Source organism: Vulpes vulpes, chromosome 16 (genome assembly GCF_048418805.1).
Source record: "Vulpes vulpes isolate BD-2025 chromosome 16, VulVul3, whole genome shotgun sequence".
Classification (NCBI taxonomy): domain Eukaryota; kingdom Metazoa; phylum Chordata; class Mammalia; order Carnivora; family Canidae; genus Vulpes; species Vulpes vulpes.
In genome coordinates, this window is record NC_132795.1 from 75,272,727 (window position 1) to 75,295,468 (window position 22,742).

The window sequence follows — 22,742 nt, forward strand, 5'->3', positions numbered from 1 at the left end:
TGTGGACTTTTATGTCTGGCTTCTTCAACTTAATGTTTTTGATTCATCTGAGTTATAGCTTGTATCATTATCTCATTCCTTTTTATGGCTGAATAATATTCCATCGTATGGATAACCCCACGTTTTGTTTATCTGTTTATCAATTGTGGACATTTGGGTTGTTTCCACTTCCTTACTATTGTGAGTAATGTTACTATGAACATTTATATGAACATTCGTATGCAAGTTTTTGTGTGACTGTGTAAGTTTTTAATTCTCTAAGGAATGAACCTAAGGGTGAAATTGCTGGGTCCCGTGGTAAATCTTTGTTTAGCATTTTGAAGAATGGTCAAATTGTTTTATACAATGGCTGCACCATTTTACATTCCTATCAGGAATATGTGAAGGTTCCAGTTTCTCTCCATGCTTGCCAGCACTTGTCATTTTTCCTTTATTATTATTTTTTGTTTTAGTCATTCTAGTGAGTATGAAGTGATATCTCACTGTGGTTTTGATTTGCAGTCGTCTGATGACTAATGATTTCCATTTTTTCATGTGCTTATTGGCCATTTGTATATCATCTTTGGAGAAATGTCTATTCAAGTGTTTTGCCCATTTTTAACTGGGTTTTCTTTTTGTTGTTGAATTATGAGACCTCTTTATATATGCTGGATACTAGACCCAGTTATTTGCAAGTGTTTTCTCCCATTCTGTGGGTTGTTTTTTCACTTTAATGATAGTGTCCTTTGATAGACAAAAGTTTTTCATTTTCATGATGTTCAGCTTATCTAGTTTTTCTTTTTTTCTTTTTCTTTTTCTTTTTTTTTTTTTTTGTTTTTTTGGTACTGTAGTTAGCCCTGGCTTATTTTTAACCTCTAGTTTCAGCCTCTTGATATCCTTAGACTCCAACCTTTTTATTTTAAAAAGGATTTTATGTATTTATTCATAAGAGACAGAAGGAGTGAGAAGCAGAGACATAGGGAGAAGGACAAGCAGGCTCCATGCAGGAAGCCTGATGTGGGACTTGATCCCGGGACTCCAGGATCACGCCCTGGGCTGAAGGCAGATGTTCAACTGCTGAGCCACCCAGGCATCCCAAGACTTCAAACTTCAAGCTCTGCCTCAGTGTCTTGCTCCCTAGTCCTCCTTACTCCATAGGCCATTCTTGGGAAAAACTCAAAAGTCTTCAGTTCTAGGATAGCTTAAAGTGCTTGTGAAAAAAATACTTCTGTGTTACCAATGATGATCACCATAGCATTAGCTAATACTACTATCATGTTACCATTTATTTTTGTGGTGAGAACATTTATGATGGCTGTTGTTATTAAGGACTTAGGGAAATAGGTTAAAGCCTGGGGATTTAGGGGAAAGATGAAGTGAACTTTTTATACCTTGATATGTTGGCAAAAAATTGTCATTGTTATATAACATTAATTGGCAGTATGATGCTCAGATTGAAGTTTCAGGGTCCCTTCCTTGTAAGTACCTTTCTGTCTAACCACACTGTCCAGGTAGAACCTATGTAAACTGTTGAAAAATTAAGGATAGACAAGATCTTATAGATTTGACACATTAATAAGGTAGATTACTCAGTGAACAAAAAAACATTGAGTTTGGGACAAATGAAAGGAAATGTGAAATAATCAGACTGAATCTTTGCCACATTGTGTGCAGGAGAGTTTTCCTATAATTAGCATTAATTCTTATGCTATTGAAGTCAATGATTGCTGATATTATTCTTTCATGAGATGCCTTCTTTTAGGATTTCTAGACTTTATAAACTATTTTCATATTTTTTAAGTTATTTAGAGGTATAGAGTTAGTTTTACACTTTCCCTACTTTCTATCCCATTTAGAAATGTCATAGGCTACACTCTGTTTTTTAGCTTTAACAAATTATGTTTTCAGGAATAGACAAGTTCTGCTTCGGTGAAAACTCTGAGAAATCATACTTTTTATTTTGAATGATGCTTTTTAACTTTTAAGCATGCATTTTACTTCAATTATCCCAGTTTCTGTTTTTTAGAAATATTTAACATTTTTCAAAATATATATTTAACTTCAAATTTTTATTTCACCCTAAATTGAGAAACTTTTAGGAATTTATCCTAAGGCAGTAATGAGAAATGGTTCAATGATGTTTCTGCAAGGATGTTCACTGTACATAGTACAAAACTGGACACAAACTAAAAATCCAACATAAAACATTGATTCAGTAAATTACGGTGCAGTCATTCATTGAACTGCTTGGCAGCCATTAAATTCATATTGCAAAATACTCGGTGATGTGGGAAACTGTTTATAATATCTTAAAACACAAATTGCAAATATGTGGACAATGTACTCTAAGTTATTTAATCAAGGTATAAGCATGACATTAATTTGAATATTTATAATTATCAATAGCTTTTGTCTCTGCATGATAGTATTAGAAGCATTTTTTTATTCTTGAACCATATATTGCTTTTATATTTACAAAAAAGCTTTTTGAGTTCTGTGCCACATTGCTGATCATTTTTTTTTTTTAATTTTTTTTATTTATGATAGTCACAGAGAGAGAGAGAGAGGCAGAGACACAGGCAGAGGGAGAAGCAGGCTCCATGCACTGGGAGCCCGATATGGGATTCAATCCCGGGTCTCCAGGATCGTGCCCTGGGCCAAAGGCAGGCGCCAAACCGCTGTGCCACCCAGGGATCCCTTGCTGATCATTTTAATAGCTTCATCTTGCATTTTATTTTTTTTAAGATTTATTTATTTATTATTTATTTGAGAGAGAGAGAAAGCACAAGCAGAGAGAGGGAGAAGCAGGCTCCCCGCTGAGTAGGGAGCCCAATGCGGGCCTCAATCCCAGGACCCTAGGTTCATGACCTGAGTGGAAGTCAGGCGCTTAACGGACAGAGCCACCCAGGTGGCCCAAATTATCTTGCATTTTAGATATTAAATACTTTATCCTTTTTTCACTCTTACTCTCTTACATGTGTACTGTAGTTTTCCATGTTAGGGTAGATAACCTCATCTCTGTATAGAATCTTGTATTATTGGTAACTTATTGGTAACATTGGTTTCTTAGATTATGATACTGATGAGCCCAGTGCTTATTTGGCCAATGATGATGGCACATAACTTATTGCAATCTCACTTAGTGACTCTATCAAAGAACTGGGTCTGTATGATAGAAATAAAAAGTTCTTCAGCAAAGGTTTTTTTTTTTTTTTTTTTTTTTAGTTTTAGGTGTAGAAGTCTGAGATCAAGGTGTTACAGGTTTGGTTTCCTCTGAGGCCTCTCTCCTTGACTTGCAAGTGGCTGCTCTCTTCACATAGTTGTTCTCTGTGCAAATGCCCTGCTGTCCCAACCTCCTTTTCTTATAAGGACACCAGTCATTTTGGATTAAGCCTACCCTGATGACCTCATTTTGACTTAATCCCCTATTTAAATAAGGCCATTTCTCTAAATACATTCATATTCTGAGGTGCCAGGGGTTAGGGCTCAAGCATATGAATTTGGGAGAGGCACAATTCAGTTCATAACAATATATGTCATTTATGATAAATTTAATGACAAAGTGGTGTTGAAGTAAATTGTATTGTGAGTTATTAACAGTTATTGTAAACTATTATAACATCCTCAAGACCTACAGCTGTAAATGAACTCTCCTCTTGTCAGGGAGAACAGAGGAGATTACAGATGTGTTAACAACAATTTTTGTTGTTGTTAGAGAGTGCGTAGTGGGGGCCTGGGGGACCCTAGAGGGGAGGGAGAGAACCTTTTTTAAAAGTTAATATATAGGGCAGCCTGGGTGGCTCAGCAGTTTAGCGCCACCTATAGCCCAGGGCCTAATCCTGGAGACCCGGGATTGAGTCCCATGTTGGGCTTCCTGCATGGAGCCTGCTTCTCCCACAGGCACAGCCTGTGTCTGTGCCTCTCTCTCTCTCTCTCTCTCTCTGTCTCTCTGTGTGTCTCTCATGAATAAATAAATAAAATCTTAAAAAAAAATAAAATTATCATAGTGTATTATTAGTATTAGTATCATGGGTAGAGTTCAGTGATTCATCAGTTGCATTAAAACCCAGTGCCCATTACATTATGTGCCCTCTTTAATGCCCATCATCCAGTTACCTCATCCCTCTCCCTAACTTCCATCCAGCAACCCTCAGTTTGCTTCCTTTTTTTTTTTTTTTAAAGATTTTATTTATTCATTCATGAGAGACACACAGAGAAAAAGAGAGAGAGGCCCTGGGCCGTAGGTGGCGCTAAACTGCTGAGCCACCCACCTGGGCTGCCCCTCAGTTTGCTTCCTATAGTTAAGGAGAGTCTCTTACGGTTTGACTTATTTTATTTTTCCCTCCCTTCCCCTATGATCCTTTTGTGTCTTAAATTCCACATATGAGTGAAATCATAAGATTGTTTTTCTCTAATTGACTTATTTTGCTTAGCATAACAGAGGGAGAGAATCTCAAGTAGGCTCCACACTCAGCATAGAGCCTGACTCGGGGCTCAATCTCACAACCCTGATGTCATGACCCGAGCTGGCATTGAAAGTTGACACTTAACTGACTGAGCCACCAAGGTGCCCCAACAATTTTTTTTTTTTTTTAAATTTTTATTTATTTATGATAGTCACAGAGAGATAGAGAGAGGCAGAGACACAGGCAGAGGGAGAAGCAGGCTCCATGCACCGGGAGCCTGATGTGGGATTCGATCCCGGGTCTCCAGGATCGCGCCCCGGGCCAAAGGCAGGCGCCAAACCGCTGCGCCACCCAGGGATCCCAACAATTTTTTTTTTTTAATCACCACTGGAAAAGTATTGCAAACCCTATGACCTATTGACATTTGGCCCATTTGAATATGAAGAATAGCATCTTTTATAAGTATTAATAAAATATCAGTAATCAAATTCGATATATCAGGGGCTGTCAAGTGAATAGAGATTAGAATTAAAGGGAGTGGAATTAAGGTTAATGGGAAAAAGATACAAAACAATTTGTCCCCTGACATTTAGAACCCTTTAATTGTGGATTGTGCAGACCTGAAGGTGTTAGCTCTTTGTGACTGAAGTTCTGAATTTATTGGGCTGATATAGAGGAAATCTATTTAAGTGTGGCTCTGGAGGTTGATGATTTATTTTTCTTTTGAGATTCTTCAAGGTAAAATTTTGTTTTGTTGTCTTTAATAATCTATCTTACCTTTAGATAGCTAAAACAATAACAATAAAAAGTACTAATACTTTAAAATGCAGATTAACTATCAAGAATATCACTAAATATTCTGAGAAATGTATTCTGTTATTTCTTTTTCCTTCTCCCTCTAGTGGGCAGAAAATATTTTGAAAATATTACTAGTACTGGGTGGGTATATCACAGTATACAGTCTCAGCTTTTTAAAAAATTAATAAATGGGCAGCCTCGGTGGCCCAGCGGTTTAGCACGGCCTTCAGCCCAGGACGTGATCCTGGAGACCCGAGATTGAGTCCCACGTTGGGCTCCCTGCATGGAACCTGCTTCTCCCTCTGCCTGTGTCTCTGCCTGTCTTTCTCTGTGTGTCTCTCATGAATAAATAAATTTTTAAAAATCTTTAAAAAAAATAAATAAAAATAAAAAATTAATAAATGTTAATATTTCAGAATCATTAAAGAAAATGCTTTATTCCTTTATAGGCATAATAATGGATCTTTGAATGTTGAAGATGTTCTTACCAGCTTTGACAATACAGGAAATGTTTGTAAGTCATATATTCCTTTTGTGGAAATATTTTTGGTGTTTTTAAAAGTGAATTTATGATTAGTGCTTTTTTCACTAATATTTATTATGATCATGTGCATATGTATGTGTGTAATACAAACTCTTACTGTTTTTAGCTGTAAGATAAGCTTCATATAAGATGCACTTATGAAGTGGGATAAAGCTGTTTTTACATTTTGCATTTGTGTGTATGAGTGTGTGTGTGCATGTGTGTGTGTGACAGAATGTAGGTCAGACGGAGCATGGGACTCTCCAGCACTACCCCTTTTATTTCCATTTTGGCCTTCTCAGTTAGTCTAATAGATGGGCTGTCTGCTGTGTTTTGGGCACTTTCTTTTCCACTTCCTTATGCTTCTCTTTTTCACAATGGAATAAAACCAGAACATTTGATTTCCTTGCTGTTAATACAATGCCAGAGGTTTTTGTTTTATGTGGTATTATATTATAGAACACATTGTCTTTTCATCTAAGCTTCTGATTGTCATGATAGATTTCTCCATTCAGAGAACCATTTTAATAATTATCATGTCATATGATGAAAGAAATCAGCCAAGAATATCTTTATATCGCTGTGTTAAACAATATATGACGATCAGAGCTGTGTATTTCTTCATGTGTATTGCATAAGATATTTCTTTTAAGATAGTGAATTATCAATATAATATGGCCTTTTTACTTTAATTTTTGTACTCAGATGCTTTTTTTCTCAAAGAAAATTTCATAGCTGCAACTGTTCTCTGAACTAAAATAAATAACACTTTGCTAACAGTACTACTTTATCAGATGCCCTCTGATTTTAGATCTGCATAAAGCAATGTTCAGCAATATTCAGGCAACAATTTTGTTTTTATGCCCACATATAGCAAGCTTTTGATAATATATAAAAATATTTATATATTTTGTCACAGAAATCTATGTGTCCCCAAATCATCCAAAAATATTTAAATAATATGAGTTTCTTTTTCATAGATAGTGACAAGTGTACCTTTTAGTTTCTGCATGTTGGCACTTGCTAAATTCTTTCCCACCTAGGCTTATCTCATTTTTATTGGGGATTAGGGCAAAGGGTGCTGGTTGAGGAAACATTATCCTTTAGTTCTGGGGTAAGGTAAAATAACATTAAGTCAGGCTTATGCATATATGTTTTAGGAAGATGATCCTAGAATGTAAATGTGGAATTTCTGATTTGGTAATGTAAAAATCAAGCATTGTTCCCAGTGGCTCAGTATGAAATAGGGCCACTAGCTGGCAGCATTATGTAAAATAAAAATACTTTCCTAAAGGTCTGTGCTACTATTTTATACATGAATAATTATCTTATCCTTCTCTGACATTTTTTTCTCATCAACTTGTTCCATACCACCTTCATCTACCCCTAGTGGTTGCATTGACAAACGGAGGAATTGCATGGAAAGGGGATTTTTTCACTGATGTATTGTTTGGTGAAAAGGTTTGAGTCTTTGGAATGAGACTTATCTACATTTTATTCTTGGCTCTGAAATTCATCTTGAGCAATTTATATTATGTCAGTTTATATCAGTTTATGTTATGTCTTAGAACTGGATAGAATATATAGAAAATGTATTAACATATACTGTATTCCTCATAGTTGACACTCAGTAAATGGAAGCTATTTATTAATTATTACTGGTGATGAGTACCTCTAAAATGTCTTTCCTTCTTTTTCTAATAATGAAGATAATATTATTAAGGGTTGTTCTCATGTTTTAAAATAAACTATTTTGATTGAACTAATAAGGCAGGAAAAAAAATAGATCAAATTACCAAAATAGTAATTTATTAAAATGTCTTGTCACAGATGTTGTGTTAAAAACCTGAATATGGTGGGATGCCTGGGTGGCTTAGTGGTTGAGCATCTGCCTTCAGCCCAGAGCATGATCCTGGGGTCCTGGGGAGTCCCACATCAGGCTTCCTGCATGGAGCCTGCTTCTCTCTCTGCCTGTGTCTCTGCCCCTCTCTCTCTCTCTCTCTCTCTGTCTCTCATGAATAAATAAAATCTTGAAAAGCAAAAAACAAAACAAAAAAACCTGAATATGGTGGCAAAAATGAGACCTATTAAAACATGTTTGGTGTAACTTTTATACTATCCTCTTATTTTAAGAGAAAAATCTATACTAATACTTTAATTACTGATAAATTGGTAGAATCATGTTGCAATAGAGTAAATATTGATTATAACTTTTATATAATCTTTGCCAAGGCTTAAAGTGATCAGTGGCCGCAAAAGTGATTTATTGCCTGCTGCCTCAAATTTTTGATTTTATGCTAATATTAGGTTGAGTTTGTGACTAGAAACCCAGCAGAGGGCGCCACAATCATAATTCTGTCTTACAGTCCAATATAATTGGAATAAATATTGAATAATAACCATAACTTTTCATCATGTAAACATATGAAGATGTGTGCTTAAAAGTTTCCATTTGATTACTTTCTTGTATATTTAATATATTCAGCAATTCAAAACATGGATTTTCCTGAGTTATTTTTGAGTTAATTGTTCAAGTATCAGTTTAATTTTTGTTCTTCTAGCTTTAAATAAAGGAATACTTTGGTCTTGTTAGTCTTGAGAGAGAGCAAGAATTCTTTATAAGAATATCTATTTCTAAAACACCACCGTGGTAGTGCACTGATGACACACTGAAAGATATTTAAATGAGGAAAAAGTTTGATAGTCTGAGAAAACCGATAGATAGAGTTATTCATTTGTTTCAAGAATAGTTTCCAGGTTAATATAACTTCATGAAAATAGAAGAAATAACTAAAATATTGTATAGTTACAAAAGCCTGATATGTATATATGTACAAAACACATATGTATGTGCATATATATAAAATATATTCGCAGTTTAATAGAACCATTAATCTCAATTTTAATTTAATTTTTAAAACCAAGTAATGATTTTATTCATTGTAAATTTTCAAAGATGAGAGGATCAGTCTTAGTTCCTGAATTTGTTCAGAGGTAGTAACCAGGTAACCAAAAAGGTATAGAAAATCTTTAATTTGAGGTAGTAAATGAAACCTTTACATAGTTTCTTATTTCTTGGTATATTAGAAAAGAAAATATTTTATTTTGTATATTTACTGTTATTGTTTAGAAGCATTTTTGCGGGGCAGCCCTGGTAGCTCAGTGGTTTAGCGCCGCCTTCGGCCCAGGGTGCGATCCTGGAGGCCTGGGATCGAGTCCCATGTTGGGCTCCCTGCATGGAGCCTGCTTCTCCCTCTGCCTGTGTCTCTGCCTCTCTCTCTGTCTCTCATGAATAAATAAATAAAATCTTAAAAAAAAAAGCACTTTTTGTTTTTTTTTTTAATGTTACGACCTGTAAAGTGTTTTAGATTTTTGAGTTTTGTTTTCAGAGTTTGAATTCCTTCAAATGTTGTAGGAAGAAATTAAAAATGAATCTTATGCAATCATTTTGGCATCATGATTCACTGCTCTGTATATTTGCTATTATGGAAAACACATTTGGAAAGCCACACTCCTTTTTTTGCTTACCTCTATTTAGGAATAGGTATGCATATTTCATTCTTTGGGTTCTACTACTTGAGAATCTATTTCCTTTTCAAATATCAAAGCTGCTCTATGGAGAGGTTATGTCTGCTATTGGTTCATCATGCCTGAAAGAGAAGCCGTCACACTACCTAGGGAAAAGTATAGGATGGCATCCTTCACCTCAAACGAAGTGCTGGCCACTTTTTTCATGTAACATGTCACTTTAATATGTTGGGTAATGAGAGTACTCTGCAAGCGCTGGAGCAGATCACTTGCTACTGTTTTCCCTGTGGACAGAGTCTCCTTTCTAGCAAGTTCCTAACCTCTAATCAAAGAAGCCTCACTATGCTGTGTCTCTTTCAAACCTGCTTTCTCTTTCTTTAAAGCCATCTCCTTTACTGAAATGAATTTTTTAAAAATGTGATTTTCTCCAAAGCTTAGTTGATTCAAATATGGTTGTCATAGTACATAATGTAACTATTTGGTATTTGCAAAACCTCATCAGTGCTTGGGGTTATAATAGCTTCATTTGGACTTTTTTCGCACATCATCCTTCATTTGACAGCTTGAGCAGATGAGATAATACTTTATACAATTTATTTTGCACAATATATGCAATATATATGTATAAGCCTTTAAAGGATAGGAAGTCAACAATACTATCTCACTGCAGTAACCTAGTATGAATCAGGATCCCTGGCTAACACTGCAGCTTAAATTTGAGGAATGTATTAGAAAGACTCCTTCTGCATTCTTTGAAAAAAAATTTTTTTTTCTCCTGGCTGAGCTACATGACATGGTGGTTGTTATCTCATAGTCTCTTGGAGAAATTTGTGGACTCTCTGCCTTTTATATATTCTCACATATGGCAGTGTTAATTCTTTTCCCCTCCATGAATCCTGAACTGGACTTTTAAGGCACACAGCTACAGTCTCCTGCTTCAAGATCCTTCCTAGTGTCTGATAGTAGGACTTGTTTTATGATGTATCCAAAATGGATCTCTTTTGGTTTAGTAATAGTTACTACCTAAGGAAATACTTTTTTTTTTTTTTTAAGATTTTATTTATTCATTTGAGACAGAGAGGTACCGAGAGAGAGAACATGAGCAGAGGGAGGGGCAGAGGGAAAGGGAGAAGCAGACTCTCCGCTGAGTAGGGAGCTTCATGTGGGACTCTATCCCAGGACCCTGGGATCATGACCCGAGGTGAAGGCAGATGCTCAACCATCTGAGTCACCCAGGTGTGCCCCCTAAGGAAATATTCTTATTAGAAAATGAAAATATTTTGTATTTTACCTACATTTGGGAAACCAAGAGGAGGTAACCATTTCTCAGAAAATATAGTCCAAATTTTTAGTTTTTGTTTCATTGTTACTGTGTTACATAGTTAGACCTGTAATATTGGTAGAATTATCAAAGCTTTAGGAACATCAGCTTAGATTTTAGGGTTTTTTTCATCATTCAAATAGAATTATGTGTATCTATGCATATGTGTTTATGTATGTGTATAGGTGTATAATATGTATATACATATCCATGTGTATGTAGATATCCATGTGGATATATAGAATATATACTTGGTAAGGTACTTTGATTAAAAAATGAGAAATTTGGGCTTTTATAGGTTATTGCTCTATTTTTAACTTAGTGGGTTCATGTAAGGATCATGGAATTTGAGGTTCAGGTTTTAGTTCTGCCATTCACTAGCTATTTAGGTGAGTCATTGAATAAATCTTAACTCCTTATGATTGAATAAGAAACAATAACTTCTAGTGTGGTAAACATAATGTTAGATAACATGAGAGCACTGTGTAAGTTATGTGTATATTAGTGTTAATATCATCTATCTCGTTCTTGAACCTTTTCAATATATTTGATATTGGAAAATAACAAAAGATAGGAAGCATTTTTGGTGTGTGCTCTTGTGTTTTAATATTTTTACATTATTATGTGAAAACATGGTGCAAAGCTACATAATTAAAACAGTGAGTGTCAGTGCAGAAATGTACATATAAAGCAGTATTTTAGAATATAGGGTTCAGAAAGACATAAATATATGTGATTTATCATATGATGAAGATGAAATTTCAGTAGGAGAGGAAAGAGTGGGTTCTTCAACAAATGGCATCTGGAACCATTGATTAGAAATTTGGAAAAAAACAAAACAATCTCTCCTTTTTGTTATGTACCAATATAAATTTAAGTTGTGTTAAATATTTAATAAAAATCCTCACTCTTAGATACTTTAGATGAATAATTTTATAATATTAAAATAAGGAAAGTCAGGATGCCTGGGTGGCTCAGCAGTTGGACATCTGCCTTTGGTTCAGGATGTGATCCTGAGGTCCAGGGATCACAGGTCCAGCCCACATTGGGCTCTCTGCATGGAGCCTGCTTCTCCCTCTGCCTATGTGTCTGCCTCTCTCTCTGTGCTCTCATAAATAAATAAAATCTTTTTTAAAAATTAAAATAAAAAATTAAAATAAGGAAAGTTCTTCTAAGTGTGACCCAAATCCCATGAATTTAAAGGTGAATGTATTGATTAAATAAAAAATTTAAAAGCATCAAATAAGTTGGAAGACAAATGGCAAACTGCTTATTATTAGTGACATATATACAGATAAAGATGTATTTTCTTTTCTTTTTTTAAAGATTTTATTTATAAAGGGCAGCCCTGGTGGCTCAGCGGTTTGGCACCGCCTTCAGCCCAGGGTGTGATCCTGGAGACCCAGCATTGAATCCCATGTCTGGCTCCCCGCATGGAGCCTGTTTCTCCCTCTGCCTCCCTCCCTCTCTCTCTCTCTCTCTCTCTCTCTCTCTCTCTCTCTCTCATGAATAAATAAATAAAATCTTTAAAAAAAAAGATTTTATTTATTCATGAGAGAGACAGATCGAGGCAGAGACACAGGCAGAGGGAGGGAGACAAATGAGATAATACTTTATACAATTTATTTTGCACAATATATGCATTTGGAATAGGTATGCATATTTCAAGGAGTCCAGTGTGGGACCTGATCCCAGATCCCAGGATCACGCCCTGAGCGAAAAGTAGATGCTCAACCACTGAGCCACCCACATGTCTCAAGATGTATGTTCTTAAAAAGCTACAATTCTATAGGAGAAAGACAAAACATGGCCAAAATATGAGGACAAGTTATTTCACAAAAGAAAATCAATGCTCTACAAACACATCAAATGATTATTTTACTAGGAATGAAGTAATGAAGTGCAATTAAAACAGTGAGGTGGGGCAACCCGGGTGGCTCAGCGGTTTGGTGCTGCCTTCAGCCCAGGGCCTGATTCTGGAGAACTGGGATTGGGTCCCGCCTTGGGCTCACTGGATGGAGCCTGCTTCTCCCTCTGCCTGTGTCTCTGCATCTCTCTCACTCTGTGTCTCTCATGAATAAATAAATAAAATCTTAAAAAAAAAAAAAGGGATTTTATTTATCTATTCATGAGAGAGAGAGAGAGAGAATGGCAGAGACACAGGCAGAAGGGGAAGCAGGCTCCATGCAGGGAGCCTTATGCGGGACCCGATCCCAGGACTCCAGGATCATACCCTAGGCCAAAGGCAGGCGCTAAATCACTGAGCCACCCAGGGATCCCAGATAAATAAAATCTTTATTTTATTTTTATTTTTTTAAAATAAAATCTTAAAAAAAACAGGTAATAATTTTTGTTCATCAAAAAGTCAAAGATGAGAGAGGATAGGTAATCACTGAATTATAGGAAATGGATCTTTTCAACTACTATTGGTTGGAGGGTAAATGATTCCACTTTCAGAGGTGATCTGGCAATACTTTTCATATTTTGAAGTATCTATATCATTTTGACTAATAATTCTTTTCTAAAAACTAATGAAACCACTATACAAAGCTGGAATGTAAAGGAATTCATTGTAGCACACAGAACAACTGGAAAAAACATGAATCTTTAATTTTAGGTGACTGATTATGGATAACCATGTACATGGAGTATTCTTTAGCTATTCAAGATCTCTAAATCATATCAAGTTAAATAATTACTTTGGAAAATATGATCTTATTTCTATAAAATACATAGATGTCCATTATGTATTATGCATGTACATAGATCCATGCATAGAACTGTGTCTTAATGTTCATCATGTTTTGTAGGGGTGTTGGGGTTATGGATGATTTCTCCTTTATACTTTCCAGCATCATTTGATTTCTTTATGGCACATTATTAGTTTTATAACTGGAATAAGCAATGTTCCTCTCGTTTTGAAAAAAAAAAAAGAGATACTCTTTAACTTCCAGATTGAGTATTCATTTTTTTGAGTGAAAGCTGTGATAAAATCTCAAATCGCTAACGACAGCACTGTGGAAAAAAAGGAGCAATTCATTTTACCAGTGAAAAAATATAAAATATTTTGTTTTAAAATAGCATTTTTCTCCAAGGAGCTCACAACATGTTAGATGTTAATGTATTAATCTCCCAATACTCTTATGAGGTAAGAGATCAGAGATCAAATCATTCTAGTCCCATTTTAGGTCGGGGGAGTATAAAGAGGCTTAAGAGCTCAGTCAGTGGTAGAATATTGAGCTTGGGCATAGATAATTTATAAGTCTTGTTAAAAAATAAATTTATGTTTTAGTGCATCATACATTTATTATGTGGGGTTGGTCTGTGGCTCTGAGACCATCATAGGCTTCAGTATCAGTGGGGAGCTGGTGGTTTGATCACTGGCACTGGATTTAGCTCTTTGCACTTCTTGAGAATCACAATGTACACGTAGTATGTGGTCTTTGTGTTTTTTTTTTTTTTTTTTTTTTTAGTATGTGGTCTTTGTGAAAAAGACTTCTGGAGCATAGATTAGAAAAGATTTCTAAAGCCTAGGCTAAGTTTCCAGGTGTTAGTTTTCCTAGCCATGTACCTCCACGTATCTGAATTCCTAGTTTCATAGTTGTCAGGGCAGTTTTTTCTTTTTGACACAGTATTGGGTAAGCATGTCCCTAAGTTATAAACAGAGTCCTACTCATTTGTTATTATTATTTACCAGGGAGGGTCATTTAGCACTCCCCTCATTTTAATTCACTTTTAAAATTTTTATTTGATTGAAAAATGGGCAGAGGATCTGAATAGACATTTTTCCTTTTTTTTTTTTTTAAAGATTTTACTTCTTCATGAGAGAGACAGGCAGAGGGAGAAGCAGGCTCCATGCAGGGAGTCCGATATGAGACTCGATTCCAGGACCCCAGGATCATGCCCTGAGCCAAAGGCAGGCACTCAACCGCTGAGCCACCCAGGCATCCCTGAATAGACGTTTTTCCAAAGAAGATATACAGATGGCCAAAGACACATGAACAGATGCTCAATGTCACTAATCATCAGGGAAATCAAATCAAACCACAACAAGATAACATCTTATGCCTGTCAAAATGGCTACAATCAAAAAGACAAGAAAATAACAAGTGTTGACAAGAATGTGGAGATAGGGATGTCTCAGTGGCTCAGTGGTTGAGTGCCTTCAGCTCAGGTCATGATCCTAGGGTCCTGGGATTAAGTCCCGTATCAGGCTCCCCACAGGGAGCCTGCTTCTCCCTCTGCCTATGTCTCTGCCTCTCTCTCTCTCTCTGTCTCTCATGAATAAATAAATAAATCTTAAGAAAAAAAAAAGAATGTGGAGATAAAGGGACCCTTGTGCACTGTTGGTGGGAACGTAAACTGGTATAGCCACTGTGGAAAACAGTATAGAGGTTCCTCAAAAAATTAAAAATAGAAATGCCATATGATCTAATAATTCCACTACTCGATATTTACCCAAAGAAAATGAAAACACTAATTTGAAAAGCTATTGGCACCCCTGTGTTTATTGCAGCATTATTTACAATAGGCAAGATATGGAAGGAACCCAAGTGTCTATTGTTAGATGAATGGATAAGGAAAATGTGATACATGTACACAATGGAATATTATGCAGCCATAAGAAAAGATGAGATCTTGCCACATGTGACAGCATGAATGGATCTAGAGCATATTATACTAAGTGAAATTAGATCAAGAAAGGCAAATGACATATGATTTCACTCACACAGAATCTAAAAACCAAAACAAATGAATAAATAAACAAAAAGCAGAATCAGACATAGAAATACATAGAACAAATTTGTGGTTGTCAGAGGGATGGGTGGGGAGGAGCTGGGCAAATTGGGTAAAGGGAGGTGGGAGATTTAGGCTTCTAGTTACAATGTAGGGAATATAGTCAATGATATTGTAATAATGTGTATGGTGGCAGATGGTAACTACATTTGTAGTTAGCATAGCATAACATATGTTGAATCACTATTATACACCTGAAACTAATACAACATTTTGTATCAACTAAAAACTTTTTTGTCTGAAATATAAAATTATAGAGCTTGAATGATTCTCTTTGATAATAGGAGGTGCTGCTATCCTAAGAAAAAAGTGAAATATACCCTGTAATCCTTTGTAGATTCATCACATGTGTTATGCTTCATCACTGCAATAACACTGGAACATGGATCATAACAGCGCTAAATCTGCTTCAAGTAGTTGAAGGAATGTTCCTAATTTTGGTCCCTCCAAGTTTTAGCAGAAGAGATAAATGCAAAACAAGTCTTTTTTCTTCCCCTCTCTGAGCAAGTACTGAGTATTACTTTTTTCTCCACCCTCTTTTAAATAGCTATCATTTTTTTGCAACCCCCCCCCCCACTACAGGATTTATCAGGAACTTTGTGAATATTGTTCCCACGTAGTCTTCTTAACTTTGCAAAGGATAAGGAAACTGGTACTTAGATAAAGATAACTTGCTTAAAAATTAATATTTAGTAGGTCTTTACACAGAAATTTATAACTATTCTGTATTTCTTGAAGGTAACATTTCCCCAAAGTGGCAAGAAATGAATTTTAAAAGTTCACGGTGGGAATTGGAACTAAAAGTGGTAACTTGGAGTGCTAGAAAATAACTTTGGCAAATGGAAAAGAATTCTGTCCAGTGGATTGTGTCTCAGAGGAGACTGATTAAAGGTCACTGGAAATGGGCTCTGTAGGGTTCCTGAGTGGTAGTTGACAATCTAATGGAGTGGGGATTTGGGGAGTGAGGATGGGGCAAAAGAATTCATTTTCTTTTCATAGTCTGAAACCTAATGTGGGTTTTGTTTTATATCAGGTTTTTTTTTTTTTTTTTTGAGGGGGGCGGAGGGCTGCTTTTTTGCACAATAATACAATAGTACCAGTGATTTGTGTTTTTACATAGCCTTTTCTTTGAGATACTCAATGTTTTCTTAAGCTTATGGCTATAGTGATATTTAAGCGTTGCTTAACATAAACAAACGTAAGACACAAAAAGCTTGACAGGATATTCTTGTCTTTAGCAAAGTTGTTTGGCTTGTAGCCAGCCTTTCCACAGGGAATTATGGATATTTGGATAGTTGTATGGCCTGTATGTATTGTGCTACCCTCTAAATGCTTGATGTGGACAAAATATTTGATGAGCTAATGAATTTAGTGTTTGTGTATGTATCTCTCATCTTTCTTATGTTCTTACCTCTCACCCTTCACCCTCCACTCCTATCCCTGAATCTATTTGTGTTTAGATTGGTGGGGACAGTTCTGTGGTGGGGACAGTTCATGGAAACAAAAAGGAAAAGTTTCAGATCATTCTGTGTGTATGAGCTGGAAAATGTGGATGTATTCTGTGTGTCGTAGATGCTTCCCATGCTCCTAATCTGCTCGTTCTAGTATGCTGTATCAGTAGTCTTTGCTCCTGGTGGTAAATTCATTGTGTGTTTGAAGCTTTTGCCTATCCATGTTGTGGGGGGCCAGACTTCTGTGTTGTTGCCATTTACCCGGGGTCTCTTGGTTTCTGACTGTAAGATATGGAATCCAGAATTTCAACTTAAATAAAGTATCATTTTTGATTATATGATAATCAAAGAAAGAAAAATAGTATTTTGATTAATCCTGGGCTTCGGTTTTATTTTGGTATTTGACAACCCAATCAGAATTTAGTGGGGGTTGGTTGGACTTTCATTATGTACAAGTGAGCAGTAGCATATAATCATGTAAAACACAACTGCTCTGTTTGTGCTTGTCCCCTGGATCCTTTCAAAGAGAAATGAGAACAAGAAAGGAGAGATCGATTCATATTGCTGTTTGGTCTCTCTGTCTCTTAAGTCCTACAGGTGTGTAGTTCATATCCTATACTTTAGCACTCAATTTTGTACTATATTGTATTAGTTCTTTGTTATTTTTTTCTCCCAAAATAGAATTTAATCCCCCAGATTGCAGGGCCCTTGTCTTATACTTCTGCGATATTAATAAATTCTCTGGTTCAGTCTTAGATGGTGTTAGGCTTAAGTCCATGCAACAAAGGAATTTTCAAATAACTCTAGCGTTTTACTTCTCTTGATTAAATGACATGAAGGCAACACGTATCCCTTAACAATTTTTTTCTTTTTTTCCCTCTCCCATCCGCTACCATTCCATGTTGCCGCCAGTTCTGCACCTGTTAAGTACAAAACAAAAAAAATCTTAGAAAACAATTCTAATGCTTTCTCTCAAAAGACAACTCTAGTCTCTTCCCTCTTTCCTTCTGATTCTCTGTCACAGTACTGAAGAGCTAGCCTGACAAGGCAGGATCCTCCTTGGACCGTGTGAGCCTGGAGTAGGCAGAGGGGAGGAGACTGAAGCAGACACGTTTCTCTTAGGTAGTAGGGTGACTGTACAGCCTGGTTTGTCTGGCATGGTCCCAGTTTATGTCTGTTGTTCTTAGCCTAATTTTTAACATGGCTCTTTTCACTCCCAGAGTGTCCTGGTTTGGATGATAAATTGTAGGCCCCATTTTAGAAGACAGAGAAAGATGAGAAGCTTAAATTACTTATATCTAGTCATATCTCTTTATTCCACCAAGGTAACTTGTAAAAGGTGTGGCTCAAGTGGTAGTCAATAAGTATGCATTGAATCATTTGAATCCTTAGTCATATTCATATGAATCCATTGGTTCTATACAAGTGTATTTGTATTTGATACGTTATTCTGCTAAACAGGTAAATCGCGCGTCTCAGTGTTGGAGGACATATACTACAAGACCCCTAAACTATAGAAATTGAATTCAGAACACATATTTTGATTAGCTAATGAAAAAAATTAGCTAAATGAAAAAAATGAATTAGTGCCAAGAGTTGAAAATAGGAAAATTCACTTAGAATTTTCTCTTAGAGAAACATAATGATCTAACAGTCTGAATCTCAGCTCACATGGTTATTATTATTATCTGGGCCTGAGCACATTCTCCATTTTGCACCCTTATATTCCACTCATGGACATGTGAATTTGCAACTTCTGTTATGTGTTATATATTTTGAGAACTTTTAGGCATGTTTGTATATTTTTCAGGTTGTTTAGTTGTCTACTTAAGAGTTAATTCTGATTAATAATATTATTTATCAAACTAATTAAATACTTGTAAGTTCCTTTTGAATACACCTTTTAAAAAATTATTTTAGTGTAGTTGGCACACAATGTTATATTAGTTTCAGGTATACAACATAGGGATCCCACAAGTCTGTACATCATGCTATACTCACTACAAGTGTAGCTACCGTCTGTCACCATGCAACATTATTACAGTATCATTGATTATATTACTTTTGCTTTGCCTTTTATCCCTATGATGGAAATGAGCCTTTTTTAATTTAACAGGTTATTCATTTTGGGGAAATATTTCTTGCCCATACTTTGTAAGAATGGCAACAGCTATTATAAAAATATTTTTGTTGTTCTAGCTAATGAGAAATAAGCAGGTACTATTTACAATATTTGTCAGAAAAGAAAATTTAAAAAAAACAATATTTGTCATAAGCCAGTATCTTTAAGAAAACACTTTTTAAACTTAACCATTTGAATTAAAATTGTGAAATACAGTAAAAAATGAAATTGAACACTAATGTAGAGCCATAGGAGAATTTTAAATATTTGTGAATGTATGTTGTGTATGTGTGTACATGTGTGTGTATTTCTGTGTATATGTAAGATATATAGTTAACTTTATTTTCACTTACCTCTTCTTGTTTATAGATTGGAAAAGAAAGAGCAGTCTGAACAAGTGTTTATATTAAGTGCCTATTATGTGCTGTCCTGCATTTTCAATTCACAAATGATTTCTCAACTTTGAACTACAAAGGAATAAAACATTCTTCTCCACATGTTGAAGAAACTACTGTGTGTTAAAATATGGATAAATATCTCAGTGTCTTGATGCATCCAGGTACTTGGATGATCTGTGAATTATGTCTTAAATCTCACCAGCAGACACCTTCTTAAAATAATTTAAAAGAACTACATTGCTTCATCAATGAAGAATTGAGTCTGATAACATTTTTAGAATGGCTTGACTTTATGTTAAATGTAAATCTAATTATCTGAACTATTGTCTGAGGACACAAAATATTTGTATATTTTTAAAGCTTAATGTATTTTCAGTTAAAATTATTCAAATGTAGGGGCAGCCCCGGTGGCCCAGCGGTTTAGCGCCGCCTTCAGCCCACAGTTGTGATCATGGAGACCCGGGATCGAGTCCCATGATGGGCTCCCTGCATGGAACCTGCTTCTCCCTCTGCCTCTCTCTCTCTCTATCATGAATAAATAAAATCTTTAAAAAAATTATCCAAATGTAGACTATCAATTTCATGTTTAAGAGTCTTTTTTGATGCCCCCTGACCTGGTCTCCACTCTAGGCCTACTATAAACCTTCCATCCTGAAATCTTCCCTTACTATCATCCTGGGATCTCTTCACCTCTTTTTTGTTGGATCTCGTTTCTCAACTCCCATGACTTCCTTTATTGTTTATCATTTTGAGGATTATAAACTCCTTACTTTCTGAGAAAGTAAGGGAATTTTTTGAGACCTTGTGATACTTTGGTTGTATATAAAATGATAGAATTTAAAATAGTTCCTTTTTCACAGTCTTACAGGAGTGTGTTATAGCTTCAAGTGTTGCATTTGAGAAGTTTAATGCTTTTCTGATTCTTTATCTTTTTATGACTGTTCTCTCTGGATTTTGACAGAATCTTCTATTTTCAGTGTTTTAAAATTTTAAGATATACCTTGGTGTGGCTCTGTTTTTAAATGTTGTGTCGAACACATATTGTGTCATATTTTTTCACTTCTGGGAAATTTTCTCGAATTATTTCTTTAATGATTTCCTTCTGTTTTCACTGACATCTTTCTGGATCTTCCATTTCCTGGATAGGTTCTCAAAATTATCTTTTCATCTTGTATTTCCATATTTTTATCTTTTTTTTCTTTACTCTCAAAGACACTTTTTAAAAAAGATTTTATTTATTTGAGAGAGAGAGAGAGTGCATGAGCAGGGGGAGGGGCAGAGGGAGAAGCAGGCTCCCCACTGAGCAGGGAACCCCATGGGGGGCTTGAGCCCAGAATCCTGGGATCAAGACCTGAGCTGAAGGCAGATGCTTAACCACCTGAGCCAAGCCACCTAGGCACCCCGTAATTTTTATACTTTAGTGACCTTTTCTCCTTAGTCTCTGCCTACCCACCATTGCATTTTTTTTTCATATTTCTCAATTGATTTTCTTAGTTTTTAAAATATATTACTGGAAGACTGTCCCCCCCCCCCCACCTCCCCCCGTCTCCATTTCCTTCAAGTTACTTTTCCCATTTGTTTTCTTTGGCCTCTGTCTTTTATAATAGAGGCCTTCATCAAATATCTGGTGATCTTTAAGAGTTGTACACTATGCAACTAATTGAGTACTACTATGATATTCTAGCTTATTAATATGCATTTCACTATGGGATGATCTGGCTGTTTCTTAGGGAACCCTAGATGTCCCTATGTTTAGGTGTTTCTTTTGAGCTAGTCTGTTTCCCAGAGAACATTTTTGAGTCTGCCTTGGTGAGTGTGTATACCTTAGCAGCTAACATGTTAGGAATTGGGTAAGAAGAAGAGTCTCAATATTTAGTTACCTAATCTCCCTTTTAAAAAATTTTTACATATCTCCCACTACCCTCCCTCTACTGTGCTAATGCTGTCCAGCCCAGAGACCCTTGTATTTTATACTCTTTGGAGACTAGACTAGAAATTACCTGATAGGATGGAAGAGAGTTAGAGTTAGTTGCCCAGCTGTCTGGAGTAGAGGATAAGATTTCTTTTTTTTTAATTAAAAAAAATTTTTTTTAAAAAGATTTTATTTATTTATTCATGACAGACACAGAGAGAGACAGAGAGAGAGACAGAGAGAGAGACAGAGACACAGGCAGAGGGAGAAGCAGGCTCCATGCAGGGAGCCTGACGTGGGACTCAATCCCGGGTCTCTAGCATCACACCTCAGGCTGAAGGCAGCGCTAAACCGTTGGATCACTGGGGCTGCCCAAGGATAAGATTTCAAGGTCTAACTACGTTGTAAATATATTTCCAACAGATTCTGTATTTAGCCCATTCTTACGTTAATTCACAGAGATAGAAATGGCTTTTCTCAGTGCTGATTAAGGATTCAGCGTTTTGTTATCATCCTCTCGTGCCTTTATGAACCCTTGTTTTATTTTGAATTCTACTTACTTGTTGTAGGTAGGGTATCAGGAAGGTCATAGAAGCTAATATGTAGATTCTCGTTAACATCTTTAACACATACATATACACACATGCATAAATCATCAATGTCACATAAATGCTATAATAGCTTAAAACAGAATAAAATTCTTAAAACTTAATGTCCGTAGAACACATACGGTTCTTGTCAATTCTACACTAGAAAAATATTTGCAGCTTAATAGTATTGAGATGAATCACCAACCTTTGCTCAAGTTGTAGGAATTCTTTTCTCTCTTATTTCTGAATTGCTCTCAGCCTTCAAGATTCAACTCCTGTGCCACTTCCCCTATAGATCTTTTCCTGACTCCTAAATGATAGTTTAGTGGTTTTTCTTGTGTTTATCTGCAAACTTAAATGAAAAGACATACCATTAAGAAATACTGCATTGTAATCTAGTTGTATTTAAATCACTCACTAGATTGTAAGCTCCTAGAGAGCAAGAGTGATGTTTTTGTTCTGTATGTACAATGCCTTGCATGTAGTGAAAAATCAATAAATGCTTTGTGAATTAGGGAATTTAATATTTTAAAGAGGGGAACCATACTTTAAATAAATCAGAATATGATTATTTTATAAAATGTTCATTGTGCAAAATAATTTACTGTTGGATTCCTTAAAATAGCCCATGTCTCTAGTGCATTTAAAATTTCCTGGGATGCCTGGGTGGCTCAGCAGTTGAGTTTCTGTCTTTGGCTCGGGGCATGATCCTGGAGTTCAGGGATGGAGTCCCACACTGGGCTTCCTGCATGGAGCCTACTTCTCCCTCTGCCTATGTCTCTGCCTCTCTCTTTCTGTGTCTTTCATGAATAAATAAAATCTTTAAAAAAAATTCTTTATGTGCTATTTTTCGAGGAACAGATTTAAGTGTAGTATGCCTTCTGCATATATGTGTACATATACACACATTCTATATT

The 22,742-nt window shown here is 35.8% G+C and overlaps 1 protein-coding gene across 4 annotated transcripts in view; it reads left to right on the forward strand.

The window, feature by feature from the left end:
- CAMKMT (calmodulin-lysine N-methyltransferase) overlaps positions 1-22,742 on the forward strand; it is a 387,780-nt gene that overhangs the window by 13,503 nt on the left and 351,535 nt on the right. For all 4 annotated transcript variants that reach the window (XM_025992568.2, XM_072741732.1, XM_025992570.2 and 1 more), the window contains one exon: positions 5,633-5,697. In XM_025992568.2, the coding sequence (XP_025848353.1) occupies positions 5,633-5,697 (65 nt within the window). The remainder of the gene's footprint in view (positions 1-5,632; positions 5,698-22,742) is intronic.